This window comes from Fundulus heteroclitus, unplaced genomic scaffold (genome assembly GCF_011125445.2).
Source record: "Fundulus heteroclitus isolate FHET01 unplaced genomic scaffold, MU-UCD_Fhet_4.1 scaffold_58, whole genome shotgun sequence".
Lineage (NCBI taxonomy): Eukaryota > Metazoa > Chordata > Actinopteri > Cyprinodontiformes > Fundulidae > Fundulus > Fundulus heteroclitus.
In genome coordinates this window covers 1,976,641-1,993,107 of record NW_023397011.1, presented here as the reverse complement: position 1 = coordinate 1,993,107, position 16,467 = coordinate 1,976,641, and the positions used below count along the sequence as shown (strand labels likewise).

Below are 16,467 nucleotides of genomic sequence, written 5' to 3'. Positions count from 1 at the left end.
CTTTTTATTTTGTTATTTTTCAAGCAAGTTATTTTTCAAGTGTAAACGCCATGATGTTTACACAATGTGTAAATAAATTTGTAAATAAATACCATGCCGATATATTTTTTTGCCTCTTAAACAAAGATAGACATGGTATTAGGCATTAATAAAAAATTTACATTTCAATAAAGTCATAAGTTTTATTGTTCGTTTTTTCACTCTCTTTCACACACATCTAATTCTGAGCTTTCACACCAACAACTTCTTTGAATATTTTTGCTTGCTGTTTATATCCATATTCATACAGTTTAAACCTGGAAAAAGGTTTTAAATCTCCAGGTCATTCCAGTCTTACACTTTGCTTGCAACTGGGCAGGAGCTTAGTACCCTGAAAGAGACTGTTTAGCAACTGTTTAGTAATTCCAGGTCCTTCGGTCTTAGTTTGTCAAATACATACAGAGAAAACAAATTAATAAGCATTAAAGTACGGTTAATGGGTTGGGATTCTGCAATGTTATCAGCATGTTAAAAACTCATCTTCAGAACCAAAGTCTGCTCAAAATGGTGATCTGCACCAAGTAATCTACTTTCAGCTGTTATCGCCGGTTATTGCACCGTAAACTGCAGAAAATACGTGCAGAGTTGCTCTCTCTGCCTTTACTACCGTCGGCTCCTATGGCGGAGGGATATTTCACCTGGATACACTCAGTATCTAGTGAAGGCAGGTCTCTTAAAACCCGCTGTTTTGTCACTTATTTTAGAGCCCAAATAAGCGATTTAACTTTCAGAAACGTGCCCAAGAAAAACCGCAACCCGTGACTTATAAAATTTACAAGCGCCTTTAGAATAAAAGAAGCCCAAAGTCGCATGAAATGAACAGCCTGTGCAACAGTGAGAGAGGGTCTGTTTTGCTACAGTCTCTAGCTCTCTTGAAACTACGGAAAGCGCCGAGGGTAAAAGAAACCTCAGTGCGGAGAGCGTGGTGGGGAAAAACATCAGGGAACGGTGTGTGTTTTGACGCGCGATTAATGGCGACAAAAAAATGTCGGAGTTGTGGTTAACAAAGTTAACGCGTTAATAACGCGTTAAAACTGACAGCCCTAATTTATATAAATTTTTAAATTCAGACCAGAGGGGGGGAGGAATGCATCCCCCCCTATGGCAAGCCGTTTTAACATAAATTCGATTTCGTCTGACTATCCGTAATTACATTCCAGATATCTTAAAATGCATTTTGACTAGACAAAACTACATTTTGACTATCCGGAATGGTAATTTAAGATATCTTTATTTACATTCTGACTAGGAAGAATAATAATTCAAGATATCTTCAATTACATTTTGACTAGTCAAAATTCCTTTCAAGATATCTCAAATTACGTCACCGGATTCGTCATTGAAAGCGTCACACATCCGTAGATGTAATTTAAGATATCTCGAACGTAATTATGATTAGTCAGAATTACAATTTCAGATATCTGAAATAAGACATTGCGTGTAAGCCCCTTATTGGCTGTAAGCTGCCCAAAGCTGCCTGAACATTCAATGGCGCTGGCTGTTTTCGACAAAATTGTAAGAAAATGCCACAATATAGAAAGAGCTTTTTAAGTATGGGATATGCAGAGAGGGCGAAAATAGTATACTTGAAGAATGCTTAAGAAATTTGCAAAGAATTTCGGATTTACTTGCTGCCGACGCACACAATGCACTGAAAAACGGCTAGCTGAAAGCGCTACTGTCGACTCATGTCCAAGCTGGAAATAAGGAATATTCCTCAGCTCGGGCCAGTTCAGTTAATAACCAGATGCAGTTTTTATACTGTGGTAAAGCATCTGCCTCTTGGGAATTATGGTAAAGCCAGCTAGCTCTTGATTTTCACATGCGAGACGGCACAAAGCATTACAGCACCCTCCTTTAGCTTCTCTGAAAACAAAAGCGCACGCCTCCGGTTCCTGTGTGATGATATATGGCAAGCCGTTTCGTAATTCAAGATATCAGTAACGTCATTTTGACTAGTCAGAATGTCAATTTAAGATATCTTAAATGGAAAAGCTGAATAATTCAAGATATCTCTAATTCATTTAGAGATATCTTAAAAGGAATTTTGACTAGTCAAAATTACAATTCAAGATATCTTAAAAGGAATTTTGACTAGTCAAAATTACAATTCAAGATATCTTAAATTTATTTTTTACTAGTCAAAACTGCATTTCGCCTATCCAAAAATACATTTAAGATATCTTGAATTATGGTGGCATTTGAGATATCTTTAATTAGAATTATGACTAGTCAAAACTCAATTTAAGATATCTTGAATTGTAATTTTGACTGGTCGTAATTTAATTGTAGATATCTGAAATGGGTATTTCAGATAGTCAGTAATTCATTCGAGATATCTTGAATTGACGTCTCCATACAACTCAATGGAAAATCTGATGTCATTTCGACTAGTCAGAATGTAATTAGAGATATCTCGAATAGGTATTTTGACTAGTCAAAATACAATTAGAGATATCTTAAATTGCTAAAACGTCTAGTCATAAAACAATTTGAGATATCTCGAACGTAAGGGCGGTAAAACCGAATTTATGTTAAAACGGCTTGCCATACCCCCCCAGGGATAAAACATGAATGACCAGAGGGGGGGACGTCACAAGCAGAGGGGGGGGGGGGGGGGGTAAATCCCCCCCCGGCAAATCGCACCCAGTATATATATATATATATATATATATATATATATATATATATATATATATATATATATATATATATATATATATATATATATATATATATGTGTGTGTGTGTGTGTGTGTGTGTGTGTGTGTGTGTGTGTGTGTGTGTGTGTGTGTGTGTTAAATATGAATGGGTCCAAACCTATGACCATATCTTAAACTCACCTAATTATCTTATGGTTGGTATCAATGTAAAGAAGGGGCAAAGGACCAGGACCACTATATGTCTTTCTAATAACACATTCAAGAGTTGCCATTCTTTCCAGTATTCCAGCACTAGCCACATGGCGCATGGAATACTGTGGCCGTGAACTTGTAAGCATCCTTACAAAAGATAGCCCATTGTATTGGAAGGCAATAATAGAAGGGTAAAGCCGACTACTGCCTGATCTTGGCATCCAGCTACTGTTTATTTAAATATGAAACCTTTTCAGCATAAAAAAAATATTTGAATTATATTACCAGCATAATTCCCTTCATGAAAACTTGACCCAGATCTTTTGACTCCTTTATGGCCAAAATTAAGCTGTCGAGTGCTCAAGATTCATCTGATACTGAGCTGTAGGTTACTCCTATTGAGAGACCCCGCTCTTCCATTACACTGTGGACTGTTTTCTGTGATATATGCCAAGAAGCTCAGAGATCCATCTTTATAAGATCTTGGAGGTAGTCTTTAGAAAAATACTACTTGGGCCTTCCCCTTTCTCTAGCTGAGCTATCAACAACATTGGCAGACCTTCTCATATCCATATCAGAATTGATGAGGCAGATGAGCTGGTAAAGAGCTTCAAGTACCTAAAAATGTTTTTCTACAAATATTGAGTTGGATGCAATTCTATTTTTCTGTTTTATCATCTGAGTAACATCATCCTCATCTCAAGTCTTCATATGGAGATACAATTTGAACAAGATAACACATTAACCTAACAGAGGAGGAAAATGAATATGTGCAGAAAGAGAAAAGATTAGAGTCAATGCGTTCACGCAGAGAAACTCAATATGATCAAGGTCCAAGAGCTGCTGTTGGCAGGACTGCTACAGCCTATTTTCTAGGTTTTACAACACTTGCCTTCCTAAAACCACCTAAAAGAAGAATTAATCATTTCATTGGCACAACAAACAGTCCCATTTCATAAGTATACATATTACCAAATAACCCATGAAATAATTTTATGTTGAATACAAACTAAATGGCAGTAAAATGTAATTTTAAGTGTTTTAATCTTACTATGCCATCTTACTGTATTTAAACAATTCACACTATTTTTCTTTTTAAAAAATGGGAACAAATGCCCCCGGTTCTCAATGCTGGGGGAAATATACAAATGTGCTCTTGATTTGCAGGTCTCCTGTTAAGTAAAAAAAAAAAAATAAAGTCAGGCAATTTTCAAAGATTTGCACATATCCTTCAGACTATCACACCATCCTATTTAAGGTTCTTGCTTTTTTTTTTTCCAGTGTCCTGTCTAGCAATGTGGCAATAAGAATTGATGTCTTAATGCCAAATAGAGCTCGACAGATTTTGCTTTCACAAGTGGAGCAAACAGCTTTCGCCATAGTGCTCCGCTTGATTTGTGCATGTAAATAGCTTTATTGTGATTCCTGCAGGGAGAATGTCAAATTATATGGACACTACAATGTTTCCCATTGTAATGACACTACAATGGGAAACATTGCAGTGTCCTAGTGTAGGAGAGTAAAGGAAGAACAAGAAGAGGAAAAAAAGAAAGAGAAGAGGTGAAAGAAAGAAGAGATAAAAGGGAGAGAATGATAAAACGTCCTCTGTCTGCTCCATCACCTGGAAAGAGACGCACGCAAAAAGAACAGCACAACCAACAGACATAAAGCAACAGATACAATCAAGTAACACCTTGATGCCATTGCTAAATCATATGTATTATTATTTAAGCTGACATGTGTAATGTGATACGTGAAAAAAAGAAAGTGAAAGAAAATAAATAAATAAATTATAGGCTTTCTGTATATAAGTGAACATTTAATACCTGGGACCCAGCACCTGTGGGAGTTTGTGAGAGTGCACTAGTTTAGGTGAAAATTATCCAGAAGGAAATAGCTTGATAGTGGTTGTGGAGAACCAAAGATCCGAGCAGGGGTCAGGGGACCCCTACCTCTGTGCTAATTAGCTAGAGTATGAGGCTAATTTGTTACCTGATTAAATGCTCCTGTGAGAACATTAGATGAACCACAATTTCAGTAAAGCATACTTGAGTTTAGCATATTCAATAACCTGAAACAGAATAAACTTGACTAAAACGGGTACTGGTAGCTAATAAAATCATTACGTTGTTAGCAATGAAAACAATTATCACTGTAATAGTACTTTAATTCAGGGTTAACCCAGTGCCATTGTTGACGTCAAGTCAAACCATTTCAGTTTAAACCATTACCAAAGCAATTTTTAGATAAAAGTTATATTGAAGACATTATGCTCCATAGCGGTGATTTCTTTAATGCGAACTGAGCTGACTACACAGTGGAATATTTTTGGATACATGCTACGTGAGGAGTGATACTAAGATCCATGTTAAAGCTTGCTTTGAGGCTTTTAACAAAATTAAATGCTTTGCTTCAGTTTTGAATGGAAGCAACTTTTCTGAAGTTCGGTATAGTAACTGAACTTTATTCATCTGAAAATATACAGCTGGGTAATGATTTTGTTCCACTAAATGAGAAAGTCACACCCACCTGAGCCGCAGAAGAGCTAGCGCCGTTCTCCATCTTCAACTTTCACTACTCTTCCAGGACTTGTAGCAGTGCCATCCCAACAACCAAACCCATCTGTTCTGTGTTCTGCCCACCCCCACCCCCCATCTTGATGTTAGATGGGGGGTGGGGGAGGGCAGAACAGATTATCTCCTGCGACATCTCAGATTATCTCCTGCGACATCTCAGCTCTCCACTAAGTGCAGAGACCATCCCTCCCTCCCGGGGCTCGCTCCTGGCGGCTCGCTCATGGCGGCTGCTTCATGGGGCCTGGGCCAAAGTCTTAAAATATTGTATCAATAAATTCTTCTAATTGTCTCTTCTTTCCATGTGAGTTCTTCAGATTGAATTGTGTACTTTTTTTTTTTTTTTTACAAATACACATATTTTTTACACATGCATAAATTCTTATCCATGGATGCACAAAAATGAAATTCTCAGACATTTATTAAGTGAAAAAACCTATTCACAACTAAACATTCTGATTTACAAGCGCCAAATATACTTGACTGGAATTTATGCCTGTACTTTTTCTTTCTTCTTCCTTGGTGCATGATGTAATTAGGTAAAGGAAATACGTATATTAAGTTATAATAATGTATATGTTGTTTTCTTTTTATGAACCATGGTTCCAACTGAGGTATGTCAGTTTTTATTTAGAGAATGAATAAAACATTTAACAGTCAATTGTCATCTGAAGATCTTTCATATTGTTTTTTTTTTTTTTTATCAATAGAAAATCTGCTTGGTGAACAGAACAATGAACTAAATCTGTATGATCAGTATCAAAGTTTTATAGATTTTTCTGCTACGAGTATAGGAAGAGCTGCTGCAACATGTATGCTGTTTTCGAGTCTGTATTTGCTGTTTCATATCAGAGCCTTATTTTACTTTTTCAGTGAGTTCCACAGAGGTGTGTCCATTCTTTTTTATTGGTTCAAAAACCAGATCTTTTTAAACCAGACCCCAACCCCCTACCAACAAGACAACAATTTTTTTGGTCCAGCTGCTTCCAACCTCTTCAATATGCCAGACATAATTTCATCTGTACAACTTGTTTTATCTCCACATGAATATGTAGCAGGGCAATTAAAGGTAATTACGCCAACAATAGCAACAAAAGCAACAAACACACACGTTCAGTTAGGGTTTTTGCAGATCTTGCAGATGTAACCACCTCATAGCAACATCATAAACCCTGCAGCTTCGTCATCTAGAGATGGGTTTGGTAATGCCCTAAGAGTGAAAGAGAAAAAGACCAGATTGAAAACTGTTCTGAACAATGTCTCCAGCTTGTTCTGTCTTTTACTAGTGACAGACAACAGAAGGAAATGCTTATAAAATTTATTTTGCTACTCCAGAATTTTCATTACTTCTGCAGAAAATGTATCACTTTAGATTTTTTAGTTATCAGATTCCTCTCCTATGGAACCAACTCCCAGATTTAGTCCATGAGGCAGACACCCTTCCTTTTTGACAAAGCTTCAAGTTGGAATGACTTAGGTTATCCAGAGGAAGACTGCAAGTGTTTACCTCCTTGCACATTTGCACCAGAATTGACAAATTACAAAAAAAAGAATTGGGCTTAAGGTCTTTTATTAATGGTTGAACATTCTCCTGTAGGACTGTCTGATAGAGAGTAGAATAATTTATTCAATACTTTTAATCATTTTAGAATGGGTCATACACAACCCTTGAAACCAGTTTAAGTTGTATATTTATCTGTCAAGTTCTTCATTTCTAGAATATAAATCAATGCTGGATTGAAGGGTCTGGCTTCTTTCGATTTTTGAAGAGCAAAACGTCTGTTGGGAGCTTGGGTACCATAACACAATGTTACCGTGGTGTCAGAACCACGTCTAGAACACTCCTAGAACCATTGACAGCAACACCAATCACGGCTCAGGGATATTTAAATGCACATTGGATGATGATGGAGAGAATGAGTGCCGCAGGCTTGAAGTTGCACCTTGATAAATGCTAAAAAACTAAAAAGCTTCCTGGAGCTGGCCTCATACTACAGGAGATTTGAAAAGGGCTTCTCCTCCCCATAGCCATACCACTCTTCCACCTGCTGCAGAATGATTCAGCTGTTTTCAAGATTGTCAGCAGGCACTTGACACCCTAAACAAATCCCTGACAAAGTCTAAAATCCTTATCCCACCTGACTTCCCATTGCCACTTTCCTGGATACAGATGCAAGTAGTGTGGGACTAGGAGCTGCGCTGTAACAGAACAGACGGGAGGGTAAGAAGATGGTGGTGTTCTTCAGCCATGTCCTGAATAAGAGTGAGTGACGCTACTGGATCATGTGGTGGGAGCTCCTGCCTGTTTTGATAGTGGTGGGACACTTTAAATACTATCTGTGTGGCACACTTTGTACCACCAGTGTTGATCATGCTGACCTCCAGTGGCTTATGTAATTCAGAGTGCCAGAGGGACAGGTGGCTAGCTGGCTGGAGGAGCTCCAGGGCTTTAATTTCACAATGGACCACAGAGCTGGGGCACACTACTCCAATGCAGATTCTCTGTCTTGCCACCACTGCCCCCGACCTTGCAAAGACAAATTGGTATAGACCAGGGGTCACCAACATGGTGCCCGCGGGCACCCAGTAGCCCCCCAGGTCCACAGGTGGTGCCCACAAGCCCCCCAGTGAGCTGCATCTAAAACTTAGTTTTATTCTGTTACTCTTCTTGTTTAATCACACTTGCATTTGTATACATTTAAAGACGACAGTATCTATAACTAAGCATGAAAATGTTTTATTTTACAGAAAGTTAAGATGAACTCTGACTCTTCTAGTTCAAAGGTCAGTACTGGTAGCCCTTCGTATGACAAAACACCAATGAAGTAGCTCTCAGTTTTAAAAAGATTGGTGACCCCTGGTATAGACAATGGTTGGATGGTCAAACTCTGTATGGTATGCCCATGCTGCCATCTAGTAAATGTTCTAGAAAAATAATAACATATTATTTGTTTTTATGAACCTTTGGTTTATTTTCCTATGTATGGGACATTAGATGGTGGCCAGGCTGCATGGTGTAACAGTTGGTAGCACTGTTGCATTGCAGCAAGAAGGTCCTGGGTTTTAATCCTGGCCTGGGTTCTTTCTGCATGGAATGTATGTGTTCTACCTGTGAATGCCTGGGTTCTTTCCACTGTCCAAAAACACAACTGTAGTTTCAAAGTCTGAATACCATGTTACCACTTTGACCCCATTGACTTTAAGGTCTTACTGCTCCTCTTACTAGCCTCGTGAGACCATCCTGATCTCGCGAGCTTTCAAGGTTTCACTCGCAGATCAGTCTGGATACTCTCCGTTAAAGAACATTTGGAGCCGTTCACCAAACGAACGTCCAATCAGTGTTGGCTTTGAGGCGGGTTGAGGTGTGACGCAACGGGAAGCGCGTCAGTTCAGTCTAAAGAACATGGCGGCTTCAGCCGATGAAACTAGCGTTAGCGTGGCTATCGAGCAAGTTTTATCGGAATTACAGAGTATTTCTTAGCTGAGCTAACGAGACTTTACCTGCAGCAGCAAGAGTAGCTTGGCTTGTGGTTGTGTTTTCGTCGTCGCTCTGTTACGAGCGACAACGAATCTGATTGGTTCATTTGGCCCGTCTATCACCAACATAGGCCAATCAGCTAACCAGTATTTTCGCCCCTTCCCAAAATTACTTCAACGGAAGGTTTCCAGATGGATATGTGGAGCAAATCTATCTGGCGGCGTCAGGTAATCCTCTTACTGCCTCTGTGTAAAAGTATTTGACAAAGTCATTATGTCCATGGAAGCTCATAACTATGCCTTCTTGAAAAACAACGCTTTTAAATAGATGGTACCAAGAATATGTTCACACATTTTCATTATTCTAATTATTTGTTGTTGCACTTACCCTTTCATAGCTCTCAGCTTCAACCTGTTTTTGCTTCCTGAGCTGCTTGGCTACTGACTTTGGCAGCATTTGATGCAACAGATCTTCAGCCAACTTCCTCTGGCGTTTCAGATCCTCAGTTTTCTCTTTTAAACTTTGAAGATAGTTCTGGATCCACTCTGTCATCTGTTTGAAAGAGAACATCACCACAGGGTAGATGAGGCATGCCATTGCCAGCAGGCAGATCCTCATGCTGAGGATTGAAGACATGGATCGAGATGCTAGCCGGAGAGCTAGGGATGCGCGATCAAACAAGCACTGTTGGGTTTTTATCAGAGCCTGAATTCCTGTGTGTGACCCTGAAAGAAGCTTGCTTCTTGTTCCAGATATCTGCCATGGACCTGGGTCCAAAGTATACAGATGTTGAGCTTCCAGACTTAAGTTTATCCTGAGGTCTATATTCTCTGACCAGCAGTCATTCAGTCGCTCTGTCATTACGCTACATAAGCTCAGGAAGTTCAGAGTGTGACTCCACCTTTGCTGGAAGTCAGCAGGAGTCATCGTGTTGTGGTAGAACATCAGCTGGTAGTTGAGTTCTATGAATGTTACCAGAAGTCTGGCGGACAGAACATCTCTCCAGTTTGAATTTTGTTTGGCATTACTTAAATCAACTTCTACTGAGCCCCAGAGGGTCAAAAGTCTCTCTATGACCTGAGTGAAAATAGAATTTGTGCCGTTGGTAGCCAAGGATGCATTTAGAAATATCTGTATGCTTCTCTTCATCTGCTGACAGAATCCAGACAACTCTGCGCTGCAAGGAAGGGTACCATTGAGTCTGTAGTTCACCACTTTACCACAGAGGTAATCCAATGGTAGGAAACCTGATCCCAGGGTCTCATTGCCTGAGTCTTTGGTCAGTAAATGTCTCATCTTCTGCAGCTCATTAATTAGTTGCAGAAGAGCTATTGTCCTGCATGAATTTAGTTCATTGTATGCAGCTTCCGTAGCTTCAAGCAAAACAAAGTTGGAGCTAAGGTCAAGGGATACAGAGCCAAGCAGAGCCAGGAAGGAGAGCACGCAGGCTGTCAGAATCCGACGAACAGAGCGACTGCTGCCCGATGAAGAAAACATGAAACACCTGAAACACAGGAAAACAACTGCTAATATTTTCTCATCTAAAATGATTCAAAATAAGTTCTAAAACTCAAGATTTCCAGATATTCTTGACAACTTTAAAGTTCAAAAACATTATTAGGCGCCCGCCTATGCATTGAATATGCATGGCGGAGGCCTTATACTATGCACCCAATAAGGGTCCATCACCGTTAATACAGGCCGAACCGTAGGGTCTACCCCCACATACTATACATCAAAACGTTCGTCCCAATGCCGTGAAGTGGGCTTTTTGTACTTGACACCATTTCCAGTTACCCTGGCGACAAAATTGACCAAAAACCACTTCTTCAACACAGTTGACCTCTTCATAATTCAGAGCTATGCATGGCACTGGTCTTTGGTACAGTGGGTTAGGTGTTTGGTTGCCAATCAAGAGGTTACATTTTTACCCAACATTTAATTTTCCTTTGGGTTTAAATAAGTATTTTTGAATTTTAATCAATACATTTCACCATTTATTGAATCCTTTAACATTTTTATTCACATATTTCATTTTTTCATGCTACATTGAAGTATTTAATCATGTTTTAATAACACCAATTTTCCATGCTGCTTCAATGCAGACCTTCTCCTGTCGGCTGGTTTTGATGAAGACAAATCCTTTTCACACTGAAGATTTGATTTAAAATCCCCAAGCAATAAGAGCCTACAACCAAGGAACTCAGAAGCTTTGGCTTTGACGGTTATGTGCACCACCAGGCGGGAGCCTTCTTCAATTTCTTCAGAAATTGAATGTTTCTAGTTCCTTTTTAATCATCCGTCACCGTTTATACAGCCCGAACCGTAGGGTCTACCCCCCACAAACTATATATCAAAACATGCGTCTTGACGCCGCAAAGTGTGCTTTTTGTACTTCACGCCATTTAGAGTTACCGTGGTGACAAAATTCACCAAAAACCACTTCTTCAAACCACTTTTTCAACATAGTTGAGCTCTCAATAATGCACAGCTGAGCACGGCACTTGAATTTTGGTCGAGTGGGTTAGGTCTCGGGCTGCCAAGCAGAAGATCCGAGGTTCGAATCCAAGCTGTGCCAATATCAGAGAATTACATTTTCACCCAATATTTCATTTCCCTTTGGCTTTAAAAAACTACTTTTCAAATTAAATCAATACAGTTCACCTCATGCCTTTAACTTTTTTATTCACATATTTAATTTTTTCATGCTACATTGAAGTATTTACTACTTTTTAAATTAAAACAATACAGTTCACCTCATGCCTTTAACTTTTTTATTCACATATTTAATTTTTTCATGCTACTATTTAATCATGTTTTAATAACACAAATTTTATAAACCGGCCCTGATCAGTATTTTATATTCTCAAGTTTTTAATGTCTCTTCCTTTATTGTTTTTACACAGGTGAATTCTACTTTCATATTGATACACTGGAATTAATGTCAAACCAAAAAGTATGTGCTTTGTTGTTTAAATATTTTATGTCAAGCGTAATGATTTTGTACACTTTTCATTTAGGTAATTCTGTTCTAACATCACCACGCTGTGGATTAAGTCGCTTTTAAGAGCTTTTTAAAAAAACATGTTTTGCTAAGATGTCTTGCAAACGAAGGATGCTAAGAATTTAGTATTTCATTAATTGTGGCCTTTATTAACAAACTTTAGAAGGGTAAAATAAATGACCACAATTCTCAGTTCACGAACACGAAAGCAATAAAAGCCTACAACCAAGGATAATTTTTAAACGACCAAACATATTTGAAATAAGCAGCATTCAATCTGAACAGCTTACATTTTCCTTTCCACCACATGGAGAGAGAGACACATTTATAATTTTTGCAAGCTCCTAACAGATGTACCTTACACCCTACAAAAGCTCAGCCTAACCAACACTCAGAAGCTTTGCCTTTGACGGTTATGCACACCACCAGGCAGGCGCCTTCTTCAACTTCTTCAGAAGTTTCTAGTTAATAAGTTGATCTGCACAGACAAATGTGGCTTAGTGGGGAGAGTACCTTCAGAGAGACAGGAGAACTGATTTTAAGTGATTTTAAGAGAACAGGAGAACGCCTGGCGTCCTGGAAACAGAAGAATAGAAAGAAATGGATCGGTTGCAGGATTCTTTCCATTAAATTTTAGATGAAACCCGCAGCACTAAAAACGCTTGAAGATTCTATTTTTTTTTTTTTTTTTTTTTTTTTTTGGTTAAACTGTGTAATTTCAGAACTTCTATCAGCAGAGTCTGACCTGCACGGCTCACAGTCGCTGTCCGCGGCTCGCTGGATCCCCGGTGCGACTCTCCTCTTCTTCTTTAACAGTCTTCTTTTCAGAGACGCAGAGGACAGGGTCCCAGGTGTTAAACGCTGCTTTTTCATCAGGTCCAGCGTTGTTGACATGAGACCTTTTCCGCTGCTGATCCTGCTTCCAGTCAGATTCGTGTCCCGCAGTGGATTCCCACAAGTAGGAGCAGCCAGTGGCGGTTTTTGGTATGGGTGGCACTTTTTTTCAATGACACATAGGGGCGGCTACAGACATCATTATACGTAGACACGTCATTAGGGCGCAGGTTCGCACGTCAACGTCACCGCCATATTGTATGTGGCAGAAAAAAGTTGAGTTCTGTTATTGTGAACGTGAATCAGAGAAGATGCCTCATTCCTGTGCTGCTTGGAAATGTATTCTGGGTGATTTCACTACTTATATCTGCCTTCTATAAACTAAGGCTGCACCATGTTGCAAAACTGGACACCTGGGTGCGATTTGCCGGGGGAATGGGGGGGATTTACCCCCCCTCTGCTTGTGACGTCCCCCCCTCTGGTCATTCATGTTTTATCCCTGGGGGCAGGAATAATTTTTCAAACATTATTCATATGAAAAAATATGTACTTTTGGAGTTACCTAACATGTCTATCCCTTTGGGGTCACGAGGGGTGCTGGTGCCTATCTCCAGCTGTCAATGAGCGACAGGCGTGGTACACCCTGGGCAGGTTGACCAGTTAATACACACACACACACACACACACATATATATATATATATATATATATATATATATATATATATATTTAAAAAAAAAAATCTGTTTTCTTAATTCAATTCCCGGACCTCCAACCCCCCCCCCCCCCCCCCCCCCCCAAACCCATCACAAAAATGGTTTGGTCATGCAGATAAGTTTGACTGCAAATTTTGAAGTTCATTTAGCTGCTTGAGTAAAGTATCGTCCGGGTTTCCCATGTCTGGTGCATGGGAAAGGAGAGGAGTAGATGAAAACAGAAACTTGGGGGATTTTATTAGTAAAAATGTTTTTAAAAAATCTCAGCATGAGACTGGAACACGTGCAGGAAGATAATCAAGGGCGAATAATACCCACCCAGAGCCAGGTATGAGTAATTCAATATTAAAATTACAAGATCTGCCAGCACCGGGAAACTGCTGACTAATAAAATAACAAATAAGCTGGTGCTGGTCTGTTCCACCATATATTTCGCCACCATCAGAACAGGAGAACTTTCTATAGGAAATCATTTAAAAGTGGTCGCTTAGACAGATTGGTTCGTCTTTCTTGGCTCTCTGGCGTCTCCCTGGAAAACAATTAATCTTCCTATGATGAGAAAATTCTCAGTTATCCGAGTCATGGCAGAAAAGTCCGGTTGGCTCTGATTTAAGGCTATTTGCGGACAACCTGCTTATGAAAATGACTTATTGGGACTAAGAGAACGCTTGATGAGCGACATACTGGGGCCCGTTCTTCGTACGTTGCTTAAAACATCTGAGATCAAATGAGACATCCAAGATGATTTCATCCGGCTAATCCTGATCCGGCTAATTGGGTTCTTCGAACACACCTGCTGTTTATGATTAGTATCGCTGGATTGAGTTATCTGAGATAACTGCGCGTTCATGCGTTGCTTTATAAGGGGAAATGTATCGATAGTAGAAACAATGATCAGCAACGCTGCTATTGGCTGTTCAGCATGGCCAAAGACCGCCCACAGTTTTTCTCCCAAGCAGAACAAGAGCTTTTAATGGAAGGTTATGCCGAATTTGAGTCATTAATTAAAACGACAGGGAACACCTCAAAGTCTGCTAAAGCAGAGAGGGCTGGCAAAAAGTAGCAGACAAATTAATGCGTAAATACTGTCCATGGTAGATGTTTCTATCACTTTCTACAGTATGTATTTTTGCATATTAATAATTTCATATTTACTTTGTTCTATTATGTCAGAGCCTCCACGGGACCCACTAGAACATGGGGGAAAAGGGAAGTACAAGAATATTCTACAAAATGGTAGCCTTTAATTACTTTACTGTATTTTAAAAAGTAACTTCTTCCTCTTTTTAAAAAGCCACTGTTAAATGATGTGTTTGTCTGTTTATAACAGCCACCAATAAGAAGGCTGGGGGAAAAAATTGTTCTTTTTACTTTTGTTGCATGAGGCATGTTTCACCCTTTCTTTTTCTTTCACAAACCGACACAGGGTGCCATCCGTTCCCTATATAAACGGCTTCTTCAACAAACAAAAAAATTTGTATTTTGACCTGGAAAAAAAAACACAAATTAAGAGGAGAAATTTAACGCCACAACTTGAAAAAGAGAAAAAATGCACTAGAGATCGAGTTGCTTCAAAAGGACCTTCAGAGTAAGTTCTAATCAGTGACGTGCGGTCAGGGGAGGCAGGTGAGGCAGTGCCTCACCAGCCATCATGGAAAGAAAGAAAATATATAATCATAAAGTAATTTAAATTGTTATATTCATCCGGTGGTTTGTACTAAAAAAATATTTATTTTTCATGTAGCTTCACCAATTTCGATTTTTATTTGTTCAAAATCGCTGAATTTTCTTATTTTCCCATTCAAATGCTTGGAAGCGATGCGGGTGAGGCAGCAGCGAGCTCTGCATCACCTTGGATTGCGCAACCCCTGGCTCTGCGCTGGCTGCTAAGCGGAGAGAGCATGTTGCTGTACGGCGTCAATAAAATGGTTTAAACAAATTTAATATGTGAACTTATTTCCAATAATTTAGCTTATGTATATAATGTACAGTGCTTTTTGTCACCAACTGTGTTTGTGTAACGTGTTTCGTGTAATGAGCGATTATAAACGGCAGAGAACAGGTTCGAGGTGAGGCAGGCAGTTCTCTTGCCTCATGGCAGGGGGCGCTCAAGATCCCAGACGTTCGTCTTGTTCACTCCTCAACTGCCGAGTAAGTGACAGCGAGCTAGGCTAAACGATTCGGGAAGCAAGTCAAGTGCAGCGATAGATTATAATAGAGATAGTGATTTTTTCCCTCTCTTGCATTCATCCATCAAAAACGGTGAGGGATGAATGCAAATCTCCTGGACAGCTTCTCAACTTTTTGGCCGAGAAGGATCTTGTTGTAACTGTTCCTGAGGCGACAAAGTTGCTCCAGCTCGTGCTCACGGTTTCAGCTACTACAGCGTCAGTGGAGCGGTCATTCTCAGCCCTGAAGAGACTGAAAACATACAGCAGGAACAGGACGGATCAAGGAAGGCTTTCTTCCCTGGCAGTGATCTCCATTGAGACAGAGAGACTTTTAAAACTGAAGGAAGATAAGGAGGACTTCTATCGCAAAGTGACGGATGTTTTTGTGCAGAAGGAGCGACGCATGGACTTCATTTATAAGTAAAGGTAAGACAGTAATAACATTTATTTTGTTTTGTTTTTTAAGGAAATGTGTGTTTTGTGAGCTACCGTTTGTATGTGTAAGGATGAAGAAGTGAAACATAACCTGTAAACTGCTGTCAATCTATGCATCTATTTGCAAATCTGATTCTGATGACGTCAGTGCCTCACCAGCTATGAACCTCACCGCACGTCACTGGTTCTAATACACCATTTGACAGTAGTATTGTTGACTTTACATAACTATCTCTTAATGCAGACAAAAGATGACTTGCTGGCTGTTCTTTATAAAGAATTGTTTAAATAAAACGACAGGAACTAAGCATTATTTGTTTCGTCTTTTAATTAAACATTAAAAACGGTATTCCACAATTCTG

General features: G+C 39.4%; 1 protein-coding gene across 9 annotated transcripts in view; it reads right to left on the bottom strand.

Moving 5' to 3' along the window:
• The window catches only part of LOC105920893 (atrial natriuretic peptide receptor 1), a 32,086-nt gene extending 19,018 nt beyond the window's left edge, over positions 1-13,068 (bottom strand). For 4 of the 9 annotated variants that reach the window (XR_004929846.1, XM_036133116.1, XM_036133120.1 and 1 more), the window contains exons 1-2: positions 12,695-13,068; positions 9,333-10,449 (exon numbers count right to left, since the gene is read on the bottom strand). Coding sequence is in view for 7 of the 9 variants with exons in the window: in XM_036133116.1 (XP_035989009.1) it covers positions 9,333-10,449; positions 12,695-12,843 (1,266 nt within the window). In the remaining 2 variants the exon portion in view is untranslated. Of the gene's footprint in view, positions 1-4,790; positions 6,678-9,332; positions 10,450-12,694 lie in introns of those variants that run through there. The other 5 variants (XM_036133119.1, XM_036133115.1, XM_036133117.1 and 2 more) reach the window with 5 other exon arrangements.
• Between the last annotated feature and the right edge of the window lie 3,399 nt (positions 13,069-16,467).